Source organism: Babylonia areolata, chromosome 14, assembly GCF_041734735.1.
Source record: "Babylonia areolata isolate BAREFJ2019XMU chromosome 14, ASM4173473v1, whole genome shotgun sequence".
Classification (NCBI taxonomy): Eukaryota; Metazoa; Mollusca; class Gastropoda; order Neogastropoda; family Buccinidae; genus Babylonia; species Babylonia areolata.
In genome coordinates, this window is record NC_134889.1 from 10,610,897 (window position 1) to 10,634,230 (window position 23,334).

Here is a 23,334-nt window from a genome sequence, read left to right on the forward strand (position 1 = left end):
AAGCGTCAGTACCACTGCTGCTAAACAAAGTGTTGTGTTAAGCGTCAGTACCACTGCTGCTAAACAAAGTGTTGTGTTAAGCGTCAGTACCACTGCTGCTAAACAAAGTGTTGTGTTAAGCGTCAGTACCACTGCTGCTAAACAAAGTGTTGTGTTAAGAGTCAGTACCACTGCTGCTAAACAAAGTGTTATGTTAAGCGTCAGTACCACTACTGCTAAACAAAGTGTTATGTTCAGCGTCAGTACCACTACTGCTAAACAAAGTGTTATGTTAAGCGTCTTGATCTGCAATGTGACTCAGACGTGTGAATGAGTTGCACTCGCGCTTGCGTTCGTGCTTGTATACGTTTGTGCATGGATGCACACGTATACTGCCGGCGCGCGCGTGTGTGAGTCGTCAGTCTTCGGATGATATAACCGCTCCTGTTTAAAGCATACAGGGCTCCACGTACTACATGATACGTGCACTGTCCAGAAATGCATCATCATCAGGAGTAATATCATCATCATAATTACAACACGCGTGTTGTCGGGGTTATGTTCAAGCGCAATGAACCAATGACTCCTGTCGAGCATGGGGGATTGTTTAATAAACAACATGCCCAACTGGTGAAGATATATAAAGAGCAAAGTCAGAAAGAGTTGTACATCAATACAAAATCAAAGTTGTTTTGTTTGTTTTTTTAACTGACCCCCCCGCCCCCCCACTCCCCCACATCAGTTTTAGCTGTACATTTTATTACCAGTTATTAAATTTAAGAAATTCAGAACATATCTTAGGGCAATATACTTTTTTTTTCTTTTTTAGCAAATGTCTTTTTACAGCATATATTATTTTGAAATTCCACAGTACAGTGAAATGAATCTCCAATGACTGATACGTCAGTTACACTCCCGAGTCTTCGCAGCTTTAAAGAAACTAATAATTAATACATATGTCTGGTAATAAACACACACACACACACACACACACACACACACACACACACACACACACACATATCATTTATAATTTCTGTGACATATACGTTATCAATCGCACAAACACCATCCCCACTGGCAAAGCGAGCCACGGGCAGCTAGGCCAGCAGACTTCAGGCAGAAGGTCAGGGCATGTGCACCACGTACTAGACTGCATGTCTGTACGTGCTAGCTTTCGTTTGTGTGTGTTGGTTTTGTATTGCATTGTACTGTGTTGTATTGCATTGCGTTGCGTTGTATTGTATTGTATGTACTGTATACGGTACTGTACTGTATTGCATCTTGTTTTGTATCGTATTGTACAGTACTGTGCTGCACTACACGGCCCAGCCGCAAGCGGCAGCGGCAGAGAGAGCCATGGACAGAGTGGCCAGCAGACCCAGACAGAAGGTCAGGGCACGGGCAGGCTGGGGCACGGGCATCAGGTACACCACTGTGTGTAATAGCCGGGAACACGTGAACAGCCGGAAGTGCAGCAGAGCGGAAGCCAATGACGGCGAGGTGGTGACGTAGAGCAGGCCAATCAGAACGAAGGGCAGCACATTCTCAAGGTCGTTCAGGTGGCACCTGAAATTAAAGGTTAAAGGTTAACGTCCATTTTACGGTCACTGGGGCAGTGACTTCATGGTCTCTGGGTCTCGGCAGAGGGAGGTGAGACTCAGTCCTCCCCTTCCGCCAATTTCAACCTCCCTCAACCGAAGTCAGATACACATTCATTCACGCCTGTGTGGAGTGATGAAAAGTGTCTTTCTCAACAACACAGCACCATGCCGAAACGGAGCATCGAACCCTGATCAGTGGGGAACACTGGCTCACAAGGCCAACGCCAAAGCGAATCAGCCACGGCGATTGAAAAAAAAAGAAAGAGAGAGAGAGAGAGAGAGAGAGAGAGAGAGAGAGAGAGACTATTGCCACGAGGCAACCGCTCACTTTTCACATTGTTAACATGAAGGGAGACTACTGTCTCCACTGGGCACCTTTCTCCATGAAGAGAGACTACTCTCTCCACTGTTTTCTTAAAATAGAGTGTGTGCGAAGACTTTAACAGTTTAAGATTGTTTAGGTAGGTTAAAACACGCGCGCGCGCGCGCCCGCACACACGCACACACACACACACACACAAACACTCACACATACATATATATAAACACACACACACACACACACACACACACACATATATATATATATATATATATATATGAAAAAAAAATATATGTGTAAAAAGATATTAAAACTATATTTTTGCATAAAAAGATATAGATATATATATATATATATATATATATATATATATATATAGAGAGAGAGAGAGAGAGAGAGAGAGAGAGAGAGAGAGAATGAGAGAGATAGATAGACACACACACACACACACACACGCACACACACACACACACACACACACACACACACACACACATATATATATATATATATATATATATATATATATATATATATATATATACCAGGGTCATTCAATAAATAAGGTGAACTTTTCGGTATAAGGACTTCGAATACAGATAGAAGCTTACTTTTTTTTTTCTTTTTTTTTTAACTTCTTTTTCACATGGATTTAATTTGTTTTGCAGATTAAAAAAAACTTTGAGAGTTTTGGCGATTAACAAAGATGGCCGACCAAGAAGCATGCTACAGGATTGAACAGCGGTCAGTTATCAAGTTTTTGGTTGCTGAAGGGTGCAAACCAGTTGAAATTCATAGGAGAATGTCAACTGTGTATGGTGCCACATGTTTCAGCCGAAAAAATGTCTACAAGTGGGCTAAATTGTTTAAAGAAGGACGGAGCAGTGTTGAGGATGAAGACAGGCCTGGAAGGCCTACAGAAGTGAGGTCTCCTGAGGTGATCGAATCAGTCAATGACCTCATTCAGTCTGACAGAAGGGTGACAGTGGATGACACTGCAAGGACTTTGAGCTTATCTGTTGGGACAGCACACAAAATTGTCCATGATGACCTTGGCTACTCGAAGGTCAGCTGCCGGTGGGTGCCAAAGATGCAAGGCCTCACACAGCAGCCCGAACGGTGCAGACCATCAACGAGCTGGGCTGGGAACTGCTCCCTCATCCCCCTTACAGCCCAGACCTTGCCCCTTCAGACTTTCACCTGTTTGGTCCCTTGAAAGCGTTCACGAGAGGCACGAAGTTTGAAAGTGACGATGAAGTCAAAAGTGTTGTGAGCGACTGGCTGAGACATCAGTCCAAAGATTTTTACGCTGAGGGAATACGGAAGCTTGTGCACAGATGGGAAAAGTGTGTGACAGTGCTGGGAGGCGACGTTGAAAAAAAGAAAAGAAAAAAAGTAAGCTTCTATCTGTATTAGAAGTCCTTATACCGAAAAATTCACCTTATTTATTGAATGACCCTCGTATATATATCGGGTGTCCTGTAAAAAGTGAACCGCTTTTTGACAAGTATTTTCTCAGTGACAGAGAAACCGAATTCATTGAACATTTTTACACAGTAACCTTAGGGTATCATCAACAAGTCTGCAAATGTCAAGTTCGGACGCAAATTATGCGAGTATTGTCAAATTCAAAACAACATGTCAAAAAATCCAGTATCAGAGCTGTGCAATGTGACCTTCATCATGTTCATGCCAGCTGCCAGGTGTTGGCATCTGTCAGTCAGTGTCAGTCTGGGTGTCAAGTCTACTACGTAGTAGTGCGTATTTTAGCGATAAGTCTGGAAATTCTTTTACAAGCCTTCTTCCACCTCAGCCTTTGTCCTTGAAACAGTTTTCAATGGTAACCTTATATTTTCACTCAAAGGCATGGTTGATCCTTCCAAACAGAAACTTTGGACAGTACTGATTTTGGATACAGACGACAATAAAAAAATAAAAAAATCAAAAAAAAAATCAATAAACCTGACACCCAGACAGGCTATTTTTAGACTGACACTGATTGACAGATGCCAACACCTGGCAGCTGGCATGAACATGATGAAGGTCACATTGCACAGCTCTGACATTGGATTTTTTTATATGTTGTTTTGAATTTGACAATACTCGCATAATTTGCGTCCGAACTTTTAGATATTTTGCAGACTTGTTGATGATACCCTTGTGTGAAAATGTTCAATGAATTCGGTTTCTCTATCACTGAGAAAATACTTGTCAAAAAGCGGTTCACTTTTTACAGGACACCCGATATGTCAGTGTGTGTGTGTGTGTGTGTGTGTGTGTGTGTGTGTGTGTTCTTTCTTTAATTTAACATCTTTTCACTTCAGTTGAGTGATATTAGACGTGTCATGTGTGTGTGTGTGTGTGTGTGTGTGTGTGTGTGTGTGTGTGTGTGTGTGTGTGTGTGAAAGAAAAGGGATAAAGTAGAACAATAGAATCAACAATTCGTAAATGTATGTGTAAGGTCAATTAACAATATAAACACCAATAAAGAAAATAAATGAATGAAATTCAATATCGGAGGATCGCATCACAGAAACACTCCTATTGGACTATGTAACAGAGATTCGGCAATTTCAGTCAACAGTAATTGGTTGGACATTGTTTCTTTTATGTTTTGTTCTGAAAATGTTCTGAATTTACAAGACTTTGGAAGTAACCTGACAATCGTTTGACACTGAAACGGAATATGATTTCGTGAGATCTGTTTACCACAAGAACAATAAACGTTTTTGCTAAAATTTGTCTTGAAAGCGTCTAGTCTTATTCCAGACTCTAGAGAGGTTACCAGTCTATGATAGAACGATGGGAAATCCACTAATTTGTATCGTGTAATTTCAGTTATAAACCTCTTTTCCTTTGGGTATGAAATCCTGTCATCAGCACTAGCTTAACATCTGCTCCATATTGAACGGATTCGAGAAGTCTGCAACATTCTGAAACTGACTGTCTGATAACTATTTCAAAAGTATTCTCTATTTTTTGTACACCATTTTTTGCCGCTTTGTCGGCCATTTCATTTCGTTTAAAACCAGTATGAGAGGGTACCCAGCAAAATTCAGTTGCTGTGCCTTTGGCTGGTAGAATGTGTAATAGATAATTTATTTAAAAAATAAGATCTGGTCGAGTTTTTATATCAAACGATTCTAACGCATGTAAGACACTGTCTATCCAGTTTTTCTTTCCTTCTTCATGTTGCTGTAGTAACATTTCATAAGCCTGCTTACACAGTCTTGTCGGCGGTAATTTAACAAGTTTTAACCAATACTTTATGCACTTAATTATTGTACGAATTTTCAGTGGATATCTACCCGTTTCCTCATATGCTACTTGATTAGATGAATGAAGAGAGAGAGAGAGACAGAGAGACAGAGACAGAGACAGATATGTGTGTGTGTGTGTGCGTGTGCGAGCGTTACTTAAAGGTGATGGCGGAGAGAAGTGTCCTATTTTATAAGCAGCACTGTTATGTGCAGGCAGGCCGACCCAGCGGATACCTCTGTCACCACGTGGCTGGAGTGCCCGTGTCAGGTTTCACCACCTTTGTGTGGCTGTGCTTATGGGATAACTACCTGGTTTCTTCACTCATAAACAGCCTGTGTGTGTGTGTGTGTGTGTGTGTGTGTGTGTGTGTGTGTGTGTGTGTGTGTGTGTGTGTGTGTGTGTGTGTGTGTGTGTGTGTATTTTACTTACATTCTAGTAAGCCACTTGCTTTTAAAGAGTGCACAGACTGGAGGGCAATGAACGGTGTCACATTTCAGTGTCGTCCTTGAAGGTGAAAATAAGTGACTGCATTCTCCCTGCTCCACTTCGTCTGTCTCTTTCTGTCTCCGCCTGTCGCTCCCTCTGTCTGCCCCAGTCTCTGTCTGTCCGACTGTCTGTCTGTCTGTCTGTCTGTCTCACTCCAAAGAAACGAACAAAGCGTTATGTTGTTCTTCAGCCTCTTTGTCTCTGCTCCCCTTTCTCGCTGTCTGTTTCTGTCAGTTTATCCCCTCTTTCTCCACTGTGTGTAAACAAACTGGACATGTGCCCCTCCCCCTTCTCTCTCTGTCCTCCTTTCTTTCTGTATCCCCACTCCCACCACCCCTTTCCTTTTTCGCTCCCATCTCTCTCTCTCTCTCTCTCTGTTCTCTCTTCCTCCTCTCTCTGTCTCTTCTTTGTCCGTCTGCTCCCCCCCCCCCTTTCTCTCTCGCTGTTTCTGTTGTGAAAAATGCATTGTCGAAGCGATAATGTAGGTCTCTCTTTCAAAAGAAAGTTCATCCATTCATTCAATCATCCAATCATTCATTCACTATCTCTTTCTCTCCCTTATCTCTCTCTAGCTGTCTCTATCTCTCCATTCCTTCTGTCTCTCTCTCTAGCTGTCTCTATCTCTCTCGTCCTCGCTCTCTTTCCAGTTGTCTTTCCAAATGTTACTCTCTCTCTCTCTCCCTCTCCCTCTCCCCCCCTCTGTCTCTCACTCTCTGTCTCTTTCTCTAGCTGCCCCCACTACCCCCGTACTCCCTGACGTCACCTTCTGACTCTCTCCACGTGCGGGTTGTTCAGGACAGGTTTCAGCTGACCCCCGTCTTTGTCCCTGCGGCCCGCTGTGTCCTCGGGGTTAGCAAAAGCCTGGACAAATCATCATCATCATCATCATCATCATCGTCATCGTCATCGTCATCTAACAAAATTCAGACTACCCTAACAATAAATCAATAGAGCAAATATATAAGATAAAAAGACATAAAGTTTGAAGAAAAAGCAAGGCATGCAGAAGAAGAAGCAGCAGAAAAAAGCAAGGCATGCAGAAGAGGCAGAGGAAGAAGAAAGACGGAAAGAGAGACGAAACAGAACTGAGGAACTCACCAACTCTCTGAAGCGAACTACAGTGGTCAGCAGACTCATGACCAGTGTCTTCACCAGCACAATCACAGCGTGCGTCACAAAGGCCTTGAACACTGGGTTGTCCAGGGACACTGCACTGCTTCCGGTGACCACCATTTTGTATCCTTCCGCCTATTTCCTCTTCCTCTGAATCAAAACCAGAATCTATTTCAACGACCTTTGTGGTATAATGAATGATGAATAATATATACGTACATGTAATAGGCTGAGTCGCAAGCAGGGGTGTGTGTGTGTGTGTATATGCTGTGAGTTTAATTTGGATAAGAGGATGAAATAATCAAAACACAAAAATAATATCCTTGAATAGATCCTGTAAGCGACGCCAGTTGTTTTTTTTTTAACATAGTGACACCGGGTGGTAGATAAAATGGGATTTAAAGGATTAAAGGATTAACAGGACAGAAAGACCCACACACGGACCAAGGACGTGTCGAGGCCAGTCACGAAGGGTTTTCTATTGGGTTTTTTTTTCACAACAGGGAAGAAGAAAAGAAGACAGTGCCAGAAAGACACAAACAAATGTCATAAGCACAGTAATGCCAGTGGATAAAAAGCACATGTGTACACATAACATGGAAAGACTACCACTAGGTTTGGAATAGGAAACAACATAACATAACATAATACATACATGTGAAGAACAAACACTAACAGCAAATAACATTTCTTTTATAAAAAAAATACTAATAATAACGTATACTTATTTCGCGCCCTTTCTCTCTAAGAGCTCAGTGCGCTTTACATGAAAGAATAATTTTACATGTTATAGAAATCATTCATGACCACTCTTTCTCAAAACCCTTTCCCCCGCCCCTCATGCCCCCCTCTCCCTCCACACACACACACTCCCTCTCTCCCTTTCCCACTCCTCATACATCCAAAGTGAGCTGACATGGGTGGTGGTGGAGAACAAGGAAGCTGAGAGTGCTTATAGATAGGTTTTGAAAAGATCAGTTTTTAGTGATGAGCGAAAAGCAGAAATAGAATCAGATGCACGAATATGATGAGGAAGGTCGTTTCATATGTGAGGAGCAGCAAAGTAGAAAGAACGTTCACCATAGGTTCTTGTACATCTAGATAGTTCTTTTGCATCCAGATAGTGTAGATAAAGTGATTGAAGCAAAGCTGATTTAGTGATAGTACTCGGACAGAATAGCGTATGTAAAGCTAATTCTGTATTGGTGTGACTCAAATGAATCAGGTATCATGTGGCATTATACCGGGGTAAGCTGGAAAGGAAAAAGCATGATAGCTAAATTACAATTACCAAACTGTGATACATATCAGATGGATGGGCGCAATAGCCGAGTGGTTAAAGCGTTGGACTTTCAATCTGAGGGTCCCGGGTTCGAATCTCGGTAACGGTAACTGGTGGGTAAAGGGTGGAGATTTTTCCGATCTACCAGGTCAACATTATGAGCAGACCTGCTAGTGCCTGAACGCCCTTCGTGTGTATACGCATGCAGAAGATCAAATACGCGGGTTAAAGGTCCTGTAATCCATGTCAGCGTTCTGTGGGGTATGGAAGCAAGAACATACCGAGCATGCACACCCCCGAAAATGGAGTATGGCTGCCTATATGGCAGGATAAATAAACAAAATGATCATACGCGTAAAATGTTAATGTTTGTTTGAGTATATAAAATGTTAATGTCTGTTTGAGTATATGTGTGCGTGACTGAAACCTGATTGAATGACACAGGAAACGAATGATGAGCGCCCAAATGGCAGCCGTCAGTTGGCTCTACCCAGGTAGGCAGCCTTTTGTGCAAATGACCCCGTGTTTGTAAAGCGGTTAGAGCTTGGTCTCCGACCGAGGATAGGCGCTGTATAAGTATCCATAAGTAGAGATTTGTGTGTGTACTTGTTGATCTTAGCCTCAATCGACTCGACTGTGCTACAGCTGATAGTTCATAATATAATATCAGGAGAGGCCACAGGAGCTTTGGAATGAGCATAGACTGTAGGTACCACGCTTTGAGCTTGCCAGGAAGGCCATGCTGGTCTACGATATGCAGGCCTTCTTTTGCTGTCCGCTTGCATGGTTTCCTTTCCTCTGTTTGTGTCTTTCAGGGACTCATCATACCATCTCCCAAGGCTCTTGACTGGTTCATCTGACACCGTTGGAATGGCTTGGTTGGCGACAGTGAATGTGACCGTTAAAACTACCTTTCCTTTACGCAGTGTGTGTGTGTGTGTGTGTGTGTGTGTGTGCAGCATGTTCCTGTAAAGCAACGGACAAATTTAGACGAACACTGTACGCACGTTGAAACACTCCTTGAAACAGCGATATGAAATGGAACAATACAATACAACAACAACAACAATATAGAAATGATAATAATAATGATGATGATGTGTGAATAATGAATGATATGGATAGTAAGAGGTAGACCAAAAGAATTTTGGTAAAATTCGACTTACAAGAGATGAAAGAGGCAACGTATCATGCCACAGGCTCTTGAAATGAGTGAGTCAGACAAAATGAAATGAGTGAGTGACAGAAAGAAAGATACAAACGGAGAGAGATTGCAGTTCTGGAAAGGAAAGGGTTGAGAACAAGTCACAGGTGAGGACACAAAAAAATCCAGCAAAGAAGGGTGAGTAGAACTGTGAGTGTGAGTGTGTGAGGGAAAGAAGAGGCTCTGGATGGAAAAGGGGGAGGAGGGAGGGAGAGGGGAAGGGGAGAAATGGTGGGTGGGGGAGGGAGGGAGGACATGAAGGGGGCGGGGGACTGTTCACCTAGGATACATGAACAAATAAATGAAACAAAAATATCTAAATCTTAATAGAAAAAATTACAATAATTGATTGATAGATAAATGATTTTTAAAAGGTTGTAAAAAAAAAGTAAATCAAGTAAAAATTAAAAAAAATAATGAATTGAAATAAATTATCAAAGAATTACATATATGTAATTTGTTCCTCTTCCAGCTCTCTCCTTCTCTTGTCAAATGAACAATAATACGATTTTTTTTTAAATAAAGAAAAAAAAAGGTGGTGGAGGGGGGGAGATACAGAGGAAAACGGAAGAGGAAAAGGACAGAAATGGGTCAGAGAATGCCTGGAAGACCGCTGCCGTCACTCTTTGGTGTTGAGTCCAGCTGGGGCGAGGGTACCATGGCGGGCAATCACGGTGCACTCCAAGAAACGCCGGTACATGCCCGTGGACTGGTTCTGCCAGACAGCAGCGATCCTCGCATGTGCAAAACTGTGAAGGGGGCTGTTGAAATGGGCGCACGTGCCCACTGGGTCACTGTAGCCAAGGCGCACGGAGCGCAGATGCTCAGTGAAGCATTCGTTCAGGCAGCGGTATGTCACCGGTGTGCTTTTTGGGTGCAAATAAGGACGTACACCAGGTTCTCTGATTGGCAGTCGAAGTGAGCCCTGGCTGTAAATTTCCCAGTGGGACCGGTGATGGTAGTGGAGGTATCCATGAAGGGGCAGGTTTTGAACCCCCTCCGGCCACAAGGACTGGTACCAGGAGGGAGAGGGGGCCCAGATCTACAAATAGCAGCACGCACCAAGTGATCCCTAAGGTTGGTGTCTCTTTTGAAGGCAATGAGTGGTGGGTGGGGAAATACCTACCTCAAACGCGTATCAAGCTGAAGAAGGTGAAAATTGTTGACCAAAATACTGTGTGCAGAGAGAGAGACAGACAGAGACAGCGAGAGACACACAGAGAGATATGGATACTTATATAGCGCCTATTCTCGGTTGGAGACCAATTTCTAAGCGATTTACAACTCGGGGTCATTTGCACAGCAAGCTGCCTGCATAGGTAGAGCCGACTGACGGCTGTCACTGGGCGCTCATCATTCGTTTCATGATGATGATGACGATGATGATGATAACAATAATGATAACAATAATCATACTACTAATAATAATTACAATAACAACAAGCAACCACACCCAACAGAAACATCACAAAACAAATATGACCAACATATTTATCACACTAACCGAACAACGTTAAACACCCATATGACCAACATATTTATCACACTAACCGAACAACGTTAAACACCCATATGACCAACGTATTTATCACACTAACCGAACAACGTTAAACACCCATATGACCAACATATTTATCACACTAACCGAACAACGTTAAACACCCATATGACCAACGTATTTATCACACTAACCGAACAACGTTAAACACCTATATGACCCAACGTATTTATCACACTAACCGAACAACGTTAAACACCCATATGACCAACGTATTTATCACACTAACCGAACAACGTTAAACACCTACATGACCCAACGTATTTATCACACTAACCGAACAACGTTAAACACCCATATGACCCAACGTATTTATCACACTAACCGAACAACGTTAAACACCCATATGACCAACGTATTTATCACACTAACCGAACAACGTTAAACACCCATATGACCAACGTATTTATCACACTAACCGAACAACGTTAAACACCTATATGACCCAACGTATTTATCACACTAACCGAACAACGTTAAACACCCATATGACCAACGTATTTATCACACTAACCGACCAACGTTAAACACCCATATGACCCAACGTATTTATCACACTAACCGAACAACGTTAAACACCATTATCTGAATGAAAAAAAGGTTCAGCATTACATGTTCACAAAGACAGCAGGAATTACATCACATTAAACGACAGAAACATGGGAACCAAATGGTGGGCCAACATTACATGCTGACAGTCAACACAGCAGCCACACCACATCACTGAAACGACGTGACAGAATATTTAAATGGATTTAACTTCAGATGTTAACAACCATTACTGCAAATCGTTCCACATCAAACGACATCACAGGATAAATACTTGTGGTTCAAACATTAGACATTAACAGTCCGTATCATAAAGCAACCACAGCAAATCGAATCACTTTGCGTGTTAAAAAAAGTGCTCTGTGGATTTGCAAACTACCCCTCCCCCCCCCCTTACCCCCCCCCCCCCCACACACACACACACACAAAAGAAAAGAAAAAAAGGGGGCAAACAAACAAACAAAAAAGATCAAAACAAAACACTTTGCTCACTTTCTGTCCGTTACGCTCTGTGGAATCTACTGAGGGCAGCAACGAACGAAACCAACAACTGACAAGGAACAAACCCCAAACCCAACGACCCACATTTACCACGCACCATGACATAGCTCACACACCCAACTCCACTGCACAAGCGGACTAAAATTATCATTTCTGCACCATATGAGTGCAATGGCTTACACATATGAATATTTGCAATACTCTCTTCTACCGAGCTTTGTATAACAAGGGAACACTTCGCGATTGGCTGCCCTATAGTGCAGAAATTATAATTTTATGTCGTTACACTTTAAAATTTTTCAATTTTAGAAGTCAGTGAACCACATGTCAGCAGGACACATAGTACATGGATATAATGATTATACATACTGTTTTTCTTCTCTCTCTTACACACGAAGGCCGGGACTGGTTGTGTGGGGGGCAGGAAGTCGGCAGCGTCAGTGAAGCAAGCAGAACTCTCTTCACAGTGTCACGCCGTCGATCGGGTATCCACTGTCATACGTCTCTGTGTGTTACCGTCACACACACACACACACACACACACACACTGCGTAAAGGAAAGGTAGTTTTAACGGTCACATTCACTGTCGCCAACCACGCGCATAGGCACAAGGATGGTATTAATAACAAAATAGGAGAAAAAACCCAGAGAACACACACACACACACACACACACACACACACACACACACACACACACACACACACACACGCACACTTACACACACATAAGCATACATTGTGTATGTTAATAAATACTATACTAATGTGAATATGAGACAGTGAGTGTAATAAATATACACGTAGCAATAACAGGAAGGGAAATGCTCATTGCCAAAGGAAGCATAAATCACCATATGAAATAACATGAAAATATAAAAGTCACAGGTGAACGAGAGAGAGAGAGAGAAAGAGAGACAGACAGACAGACAGACAGACAGACAGAGACACAGACAGACAGACAGAAGGAGAGGGAGACTCAGAGAGAGAGATATCGGAAATAAGACAATATCAACTAATGGATAGATAGCCTCATATTTCATGGAACATGTGATAGAGAACAGGATATCGACAACGGAGCAACTGGCAACTACTGCATGAATATTATTACATTTAATAGAAAGAAATGAAAAAACCGGAAAAGCAAACAGAAGTAACATGCAGTACAAACGAATGAAATATAAAATAATACTTCAAGTCACACACACACACACACACACACACACACACACACACACACACACACACACACACACACACACACACACAAACAAACAAACAAACAAAACAAAACAAAACAAAACAAAACAAAAAAACAGCAGGGATGCAAAATGATATGATGAGGTGGGGGAGTGGGGGGTCATGGGCAACCGTACACACCAAGAGTCAATCGGTATGAACAAAGTGGACAATATATTACACTGTCATAAAGTGGGAAAGGTAATGTTTTTGAAGGTAGCTGAGCAGTGGCGTTGTTTAATTGTTGCTGGGAGTGAGTTCCATAGAGTGGCGCCTAAGTAAACCAAACTGGATTTGATCAAATCAATTCTTGGGATTGGGATATGGACTTTTGGGGGGATTCCTCGATGAATTCACAGAAAATTTGTTTATCTGTGTTGGTGGTGCATTTCCTGTCATAATCTTGTGCATTGTTATTCTTTTGTTTTACTCTAATCTACAGATCAGAGGGAGAATATTCGCTTGTTTATAGTCTGAGTCCAATAGGGAAGTCGTTATTAGGAGTACCAGCTTGAGCCCCCGTTTATGAAGATTTAGTAGTGGCTTCATGGTGTTCGCACTGGCGGAGTCCCATAGTGTTGATGCGTAATCTATTGTAGATTACATATGTGCTTGAAAAAACAATTTCCGTGAGTGGAGATCAAGGAGGTGCTTTATTTTGGACATTTGATGGTTCTTCTGAGCTGTCTTTTTGCAAAGGGAAGTTATGTGAGGAATCCAAGTGAGATTGTTGGCTAATATGACTCCCAGTTCACTAACCTGTTCAACAGGTTCATTTTTAAGTTGGATGGAAGGAAACTTATCCATAGTGTTTTACGTCTTTTGTCTGGTGGTGATCAACATGCATTTTGTTTTTTGTTTTTGTGTGTGTGTATGAAGAGACATGTCGTTCAGTTCAGTCCATTGAATGAGTTCATCAGTACTTTCTTGTAAGTCTTTAGCAAGAGCGTTGATATCAGTATGGGATGTGTGGATTGTTGTATCATCCGCAAAGAGTTCGCACGCGGAGAAGCAGGCCACTTATGTATATTGAGAATAGTAAAGGGCCCAAAATAGACCCTTGAGGAACACCATATTCAAGTGCTGCTAGCGCGGAGACTGATGAACCCATTGTCACGCATTGTTGCCTGTTTGTGAGATATGATTGGAGTAAACTAAGACTACTGGTTGCCAGCCCATATAGTTTTCTAAGTAAGAGGTTATGGTCTATCATGTCAAATGCTTTTTTGAAATTAACAAATAGAACACCGCAATATCTGTTGTTACTGATACTGGCATCTGTAAGACTGACTAATGCTGTGTGGCATGAGTGTTTTTCTATGAAACCAGACTGAGATTGATGTAAAAACTCATTGACATGAATGTGATGAGAAATGTGTTTGTTTATGTGCTTTTCTAGTGGTTTCGAAAGAACAGAAAGAATGGAAACTGGCCAATAGTTTGAAGGATCGGAGGTGTCCCCTGATTTGTAAATAGGTGTAAATAGGAATAACTTTTGCTTTCTTGTTCGGAAAGTAGTTATTGTCGATGCACATATTATAAATGTACGTCAATGTATCCGTAATAACTGCAGTGGCTAGTTTGAGAATTCTGCTGTCAATGCTATCCAGTCCACGGGCTCCTGTCTGTTTTTGATGGATAAGGTAGTTATAAACTTCAAATACTGTTATGGGTGGAATATTTAACTTGACTGAGGTATTCATTTCACGAAAATTTGATTCCAGCTGTTCAAGTTGATTCAATTTTGTGTAATCTGTGGTAATAACTTTCTTGGCTATTGTGGAAAAGTGTGTACGTAGTTGAATACACAGACCGAGAGAGAGACAGAGAGAATAAACACACACACACACACACACACACACATACATTCATTCATATTAAAACTTGTTCTTTAATAGATGATCAAGATTTGTATTCTGATTTTTTTTGCTAAAACAAAGGCATTCGCTGTGACTCTTTTTGTTGTTTTTTGATTGTTTAGCTGTGTTATCATCATCATCATGTACGTTGTTCAGTGGTATGTCTCACCCCCTTGTCCCCCCCCCCCCTCCCTCGTACACAGCCACACCATGTCGTCTGCCGCTCTCCCATTTCAGCAGTCCGCAAGGAACTATCAACGATAGTGTATTGTATTGTATTGTATTGTATATTGGCCGCCGTTCTTTCTCTGTCTCGGGACCTTGCAATTGGAGTGAACTTCCTCTTTCACTTTGTCAGGTCTCCACACTCAGCTCTTTCAAGTCTGGCCTCAAAACCCACCGCTTCCAAGATAGCCTCCCTTCCCTGCCTCAGTCTTCCTTGTCTTCAGTTTCTCCAGTTTCAGAGTTATGCATACGTGTGAATGACTGGCGTGAAAGCGCTTTGATTTGTCTCTGCACAAGATTCAGCGCTATATAAATATCAGTATCATTATAAGTAGTAGTAGTATTGTATTGTTGTCCATTTTAATTTATTGTATCACTTTGTATTGTATTGTATTGCTGTTGGTCACATCAGATTTCTCTGTGTAAAATTCAGGCTGCTCTCCCCACAGAGAATGCAAGACCCGGCTTACTTTTATTTGTTTGCAAATGTACTTGCTTTACTGTCAGTGGATTCTTATTCACAGTTCTGTCATGGACAACCCTTTTGCGGCCGTGGGTTCTTCTACTCACGCTAAGTGCATGCTGCATGCCGGCCTCGGTTTATCATCTGCTGGTGCTGGCAGATGCTTTCCTCAGTGTAACTTCAATACTAAGCAGACGAATCTGTTTTATTATATTAACTAAAATGAACAAAAATGATACTATCAATCATTGATAGCATTTGAAATAAACGTGCTGGCGTTTCTGAAGAACAAATAAAATGTAAAACTTTTGAAACACTTTTACCTTCTCGACAATTTTTATGGCCTTACCAGAAATGCATTGTCGTTGCGCTTAGAATATGCTGAAAGAACTGATTTTTTTTTCAAGCCAAAATTTCTGTCGAGAGACAAATTATTTCAAGAGAAAAAGAATATGAATTTGTTAAAGAGAAAATGAATTTGTCATACACACACACACACACACACACACACACACACACACACACACACTCGTGCAGCTGAAACTGATGTTTATTATATGGACTCACATATATAAACATTAACGTGATTAAAAAAGGATACTGTTTCCTGTTTTCCGGGTGTAACTAAACACACGATGATGTGTTTTTGTGACAGTGATCTTTATACAGTGTGTCATGAACATGTTATAGCTGACACATATCACCATTGATTTTTTTTATTTTAGTTTAGGGGGCCCAGGGCACCCTGCATATTACTCTGATGTTTACTTGTTTATTTGTTTCTTGTTTTCTTTCTTTTTCTTTCCCTTGTCGTTTATTCACATGAACGTTCTATACATATTTCGTCACTTTCCGAGATGCTCAGACAGCATCGGCAAAAAGGCAAAAAAGTCTGTGAGTGTGCAACTTGGGCTGCCCGTGTCTCAGCCAGTGGGCAGTTTGTGTTGAAACCCTCAGCTATCGACCTGTCTTGAACTGAGATTCCATCGAGACAGTACACAATTTGGACTTTATTCAAAGCACAGGAAAAAGCGTGCCGCTTTTGGTGGGCCTTAATGACTTACATCCTTATGTCCACTAAGAGTGACCTCGCTTTTCCATATGCAATTTTGATTCCGCTCATCATAATGGTAAGGATGGAAGTCTTTTTTTTTCCTTACTTCTTTTTCCTTCGTTATTTTTTCCAAGCTTCAAGAACACCACACATCAGAAACGCCTCATCAATACACAGTTCTACACACAACACGACCTCAGGTCTCTGTAAGGAAGACAGACAGTTGTTGTCTCTGATATGACTGGAGTTTCGTCCCCGGCTGCGGACTCCTCAGATGTCTCAGGACAGGCGGTGAATCATTCTCCCTCTGCTCATGATGGAGGGACAGTCTTGTAATTAATGGTGTTCACAAACATGGCGGGAGAAAAACCACAAGACAAAGACCTCTTGAAGCTGCCAGTAAATACTGAGGTCCGAATTAGGAAGGAAATGAAACAACGAAGTATCTAGGAAAAAAAAGAGAAAAATAATGACTGATTAAACTTTGCACCTGTTGGAACATATCCAAACATACCCAACAGTGTCTAAAGGGCCAATGAGAAAACACACTGATCCATAGGGACCAGAATATACTTATACACAAAACAAAAATACCAACTCATACATTTCTGGATTTTTCTTTTAGTCTTTTGACATTTTCTGTTTAAAACAAACTTCTCACAGCATAAAAGCAAACTTATTTCTGTAAATTCCTCAGTCAGGGTGCCCAGCCATCCTCAAGAGGTTTTATGAAGTTCTATGGCCGCATTTACGTTTTTTCTTCTGCAATTACTGATATATATATATGAACGAAAAAAAGAAACAGTGTCATAAAAAAATAAGAACTGTGGCCATTCTGTCATTGTCTCCACACACAAAACAATGCTTGGTGCAAAATGATTGGCAATGGAGATAAATACAGAAACACAATTAGCTGCACTCCAATTCTCAATCAGTGTTGTTTATCATTATTACAAATGTGCAGCCATTTCTCCTTTGGGAAATGATTTCCGTCAGAGAGCGCTTCCTGTCATTGACTATATGACGGCCAGCTGTGCACACTGCACGGTCAGTCACTCGGCTATTACTTTCAGAGCTGCCTGCCTTATCTTTGTTCTGTTTCCTCACAGACAGAAATGAAGACTAGAATGATTCAGCTAAACAGCTGGTGTCCTCAAGTGAGGATACCAGTTTGAATGTGTATAAGATCTCATTGGATAGTGCCAGATATTCAAAACCAATTAATAATGATAATAATACCGATAACGATGACGACGACAACGATTGTGATGATGATGATGATAGTGATTTGTTGTCGTATGTCGTTTTCCAAAAGAAAGGAGAATACGTCTGAAAACATCTGTTCTAATTTAGATTTGGATCCCATCCTTTCGCAAGTCTGTAAACTACTTTATCAGATACAGACAACAATGTCTTTTTATACTCTTCCCAGCGAAAGTCTTCCAATCTGAGTTCTTATCACCTTTACCTCTTGGTAAGGTATGGGCACAACAACTTCAACCAGTGATATCAAGGCTTCTGATGTGGCTCGAATCCACAATTTGTCCTCCTCAGACTTATATACGTCCCGTTGGGCAACGATTGTTGGTGCACCTACTTTTGATGTTTTGAAAGATTGGGTAAAGGGACTAATTTTACACTTGTGGAACAAAGTACATCTCAGGTAGCTCCACAAAGCAATGGAGGGCGTGAAATGTTTTACTGGTAACATACCCATGGATTATACAGGGATGTATCAATATACCTACTGCTGGTTTGAGATTGTAAAGTATATCATAGATAGAAATGTGGGTGATGTGCTCGGTAGCATTTCAATGCTTTTTGAACAATGACATAAGTGAAATACTTGATGACACTTATCGGGTAATTCTAAGTGAAAGCTAATATATCAGACAGATGTGTTTTGTGTCGGAACTAATGTATATTTCCAAGCGATGTGCCTCGTGTGTACAGTCATCGGTGGTAGAAAACTGCCATTTCCAACATTGCCATCTCTCAGTTCTCAGAATTTTCTTTGTTTTCCTTCCTGCTGAACAAAGCCCAAAACGTTTCTCTGAATCGGGATCCCATCACATAGTAGATGAAGAAATTGAAAGTGGAATTGATAAAACAGAAGGTTGCTAAGATCCATAATGTTGTGTTGTAGAAATTGTGATGGCGACCTCCGACTCTCATCTCTGGCAGAAAGAGGCTGACAACACGGAACACACAGCTGGGAGAAATACAGATGATGAAAAACACAGAGCTGCCAATCAGCATCTTAGTCAGCGCCACCTCTCGGGGAGAGAGCGAGGACGACGTTCCGGTTCGCCATGACATCACCTGACGAAGTTTGATCGTTGTCAGTATCGTTGACGTTAACACCACCACTATCGTTCCTCCGGGAAAACCAGCACCAAACACCACACTGTCCAGAAAATCAATCAGATCTTTGTGACGTTTGTAAAATGTTCCAGCAACCATTGCCTGCAAGACTACACCGGTGTCAGGATCATAGATGCAGCCCACCCTGTATCTGAACGACACGACGAAGAATAGACCAAGCACCAACACGTACACGCCAATGATGATGAAACCCATTGTTCTTGTGCGCAACACAGTCTGGTATTTCAGTGGCTTGAACACACAATAGCACCTCTCACAGGCAATAATGGCTGACAGGAATAAAGAAATAAAAGTAAGACCCATAAATACAATCATGTTATTGTTGGTCATTAACTTGTTTGCAGGTGGGTTCATTTCCTTTTCCCTGAATTGCAAGTAAATATTCTCGCCATGGAGAAACATGCCTGCTGCTAAGTAGAGACCATCAGTTAAAGACAGTGAAAACAAACAGAGGTTCATACGATCCTTGAGATTTTGCTTGTAGAACACAGACATGTTGATGAGGTTAGCTGGTCCACCAACCAGAAACAATAAACCCAGGATAGTGTCTTTGATTCTTCTTGCGTGTATCTCAACTGCCGCACTTACAATATTATCAGGATTATCCCATGGTAAAAACTCCATCTCACTAAATCTGACTTCAGTGCATCCGCCTAGCAGAGACACATTCTTGGTATCATTCTGTAAATCATGACGTGCTGAAACGGTGATTGGAGTGGCCATGTTCACTGTCACAAACGGCAGTGTTGTGCAAACAGGGTATCAACAAAGCTCACCACCATGACATTTCGTTAGAACGTTTTACAGGAATTACAGCACCCTGCAATCGTATCTATTTACTACTGTTCTTGGAAATGTTTAAAAGAAGTTTTAAAGCCGGACAAACCGGAATCCTATGACTGGCATGGACGACTCGTCTTTCAGCGCATGGTATCCTGGAGAATGACATCACGAGAATGTTTCTACATTCTCTCAAGAATAACGGAAGGCATCAAACAGTTCAAAGTTTTTACTCACACATCGCGTCTTCAAGAGCCAAACAGTCATTCAGTACAATACAGTACAGTACAATACAATACAATACAATACAACTTTACCAATCCAATTGGAAATTACATGTGCATTCAAAGGCTCATCACTCACGAATCAGTCTCTACGCCACAAGTCGAGTCTACGTGAAAAGATTGAATTAAAATATGAAAGTGATACTTGAAAAGCTTAACAACTTGCTTTATAACACAGTAAGAGAAAGAAACTAAGAAGCGCTATTTCCCATAAAAGAAATTATAACATGTATCTTGAAGAAAAACTAAGAAGCGCTATTTCCAAATAAAAAACACTATCATAAAATCATCATCTTATTATTATGAATTCTTCAGTGGTATTATGTGTAGTAAAAATATCACATTCTTGGATGCCATAAAAGAGATAAGTTTTAATTTCATCACATACATTAAGAAACATTGATCTTCAGAATAAGAAACCCTATTTCAAGTTATCAAGTATTTTTTTTTTAAACCCAGTTTTAAATAAAGGACAGTTAGTTTCGCACGCAATTCTACAACTTACTCCTTTTTCTGGGAGATTTTTTCACACGAAAAAAAATTCAAATAAAAAATCATTTTTCTTTTCTGTTCGTGTTTTTCTTTATATATTTATTACTGCATTCAACCACAGTTTAAAGTCTGTCTGCAACTACAATTGTAGACAGCCTCTCATAACGTTTTAATACCCATAATGTTTATGTGTAACTGCGTGCGTGCGTGTGCGTTTGTTCAATAGTTTGTTGTGCTGACGTGCATGTTAGACTCACTGACTCATCTCTTTGAACATTTCCTCTGATCATGTCACCCTCCTAGTGTACATGCACACTGCTTGAACAAAGGAAAACTTCATGAAGAAGGAATAGTTTATATATATATATATATATATATATATATATATATATATATATATATATATATATATATATATTTGGCACTCGGGGCATCAGTGTGTTGGCTTTATGCGAAGGTCAGACATCTGCTGTGTATTGTAACAGCAGACGTGGTGTGGCCTGCATGGATCAGTCGTACACTTTGGCACCTCCTTCCAGCTGGAACTGAACTGTCTGTAGTGAATGTTCGTCTCAAACACTGATGCATCTTTATAATCGTCCGTCTCTGTATCGTGCTGGCTTTCTGGTGGTAACCCGGCCATGTGGAGGGGCGACGGGAAGTGTTGAGCGTCAGTTCCTCTGTTCCGTGTTCTCACGGAGGGGTGACCTCTCGCGTCAACTCTCCTATATCCCGGCCTGACACTGTGCCAGGCTTGGTCCCTTCGGCACGGTGACCTTGAATTTTCTTCATCGTGTCGCCTGGAAACTCGCTCTGCTTTGGCTTTCTCGGATGTCTCTTTCCGTTCCCAGGACTGGTTCTGACATTGTACTGAGTTCTGTTGTTGTTTTTTTCTGCTTGTGCTGGTGGCCAGAATCTCTGTTGCCAGTCAAAAGCCCGAAAAGCTTGGTTTTCACGTGGAGGTAGGAGACTGTTCGCTGTCAAGAAAACAACAACAACAACAAAAACACACAACGTTCGACTGTCAGTATCTTGGTGACCGTGTCACATCGTCAGTTCCCCATTCGCTCAGGAAATCCTGGATCGGCTTGCCCTGGTAGCATTATGGTCTGTTTTTCGCAGATAAAGACGTCAAGTCTGCCGAACATCGCTAGCGTTTTCTCCGTTTCTTCAGTGCCGCACTCGTCGTTTTCTCAGTTCTGTGACCACAGGGTGTTGGAGAAGCTGTCGCAAATAAAGAGGAATCTGCGACCGTCTGTCTCGAATCTGTGGCAAGTTTTTTTGTTTTTTGTGTGTTTTAGTTTGTTTTTTCTACTTTAGAAAATTATATATATATATATATATATATATAGTGAGTGGTTGGAATGTCATGTGCAAGTGAGATTTCTTTCAGGTTGGCATTTGCGAATTCTTGGCCTACGTCGCATGACTGATTCCCTGTAATGTTCGGCCAACGTGCAGAGTCCTTTGCCAGTGACCGTGACCGTGGCCGTGTATTCTCCATGTCTTGGTGGGCTTGGTGGAGATATAGCTCAGGATAACTGCTCACATGTGGGTATGATCACACTCAAACACACACACGCACGCGCGCACGCGCGCGCACACACACACACACACACACACACACACACACACACACACACACACACACACACACACACACACAATACACACACACGCACACACACACACACACACACACACACACACACACACACACACACACACACACACACGTGTGTGAGTATACAATAGATGAAAAGAGTGATAGACACCCAGAGATATGGGACAAAAGAAACAGACTAAGAGAGAGAGGGACGGGGAGAGACGGATGGAGAGAACTCAGAACTCAGAAATGTTTTATTGTAGAAGGCCTTCTGACCCATTACAATGTTGAGCACACACACACCCCACCCCACACCCCTCCCAACCCCCCCGAACCCCCCCCCCCGCCCCCCCCCTCCACACACACCCCCCACCCCCCTTCCCAAACCATCCCCACCCCATCCCCCCCCACACCCCCAACACCCCCCCCCCTCACACACACACACACACACACACACTGACGCTCGCGCAGACTCGATTTTGTAAAACCGGGCATGCAAACACATGAATCGAAAATTCAAAAAGGTAAATGCCTTCCATCGTGAGCAAGTCCGCTCTAGCATGTACGTTCGTTGTTTTAAATGTGTAACATAACAGAACTTAGGTTGTACCCGTTATCATAATAAAGCAGCGCGACGTTTATTTGAGTGATAAATAAAACGACCTAGATCACGAATGATTTTTGTGTCATGCATTATAAATTCTAAACTTTTGTCAGAGGGATGTTTCGTGTACCAATATGGAATATATTTAAGTCGCAGACCGTTAAGAGATTTGCAGTAAAGTAAAGTGTGTATCTCGTCTTCAATACCAGCGTTACATAGTGGACATTTCAGGTCGTTTGGACTGACGAAAGCAAATCTCATCTTATGTGTACGTATATCCGAGGCTCCTATTCTAAACCTTATAAGCACATCTCTTATGTGTTTATTTTTAACTGCTGTAAAGTAAGATTCCAGTGATATGGATGATTTGAAATTTCGATAAACGCTGAACCTGCTGCTGTTGTGAAGATGTTCGTGCCGGTTTTTACTATGGCAATCGATCAGGCTGTTTGAAATCATTCAAGAATTCTCTTGCATTTTCTAC

The 23,334-nt window shown here is 41.6% G+C and overlaps 1 protein-coding gene across 2 annotated transcripts; it reads right to left on the reverse strand.

Annotated features, from left to right (window-relative positions):
• Positions 1-290: 290 nt before the first annotated feature.
• LOC143289807 (microsomal glutathione S-transferase 1-like) lies at positions 291-12,365 on the reverse strand. Of its 2 annotated transcripts, none has more exons than XM_076598965.1 (4): positions 12,229-12,365; positions 6,751-6,915; positions 6,416-6,513; positions 291-1,548 (listed from the first exon to the last, which is right to left on the reverse strand). In XM_076598965.1, exons 2-4 carry the CDS (start codon positions 6,883-6,885, stop codon positions 1,299-1,301), a joined length of 483 nt encoding a protein of 160 aa, XP_076455080.1. In that variant the 5' UTR covers positions 6,886-6,915; positions 12,229-12,365; the 3' UTR covers positions 291-1,298. The 2 variants fall into 2 exon arrangements, with proteins under 2 accessions (XP_076455080.1, XP_076455081.1); XM_076598966.1 differs by lacking the exon at positions 12,229-12,365 and adding an exon at positions 11,851-11,958.
• Between the last annotated feature and the right edge of the window lie 10,969 nt (positions 12,366-23,334).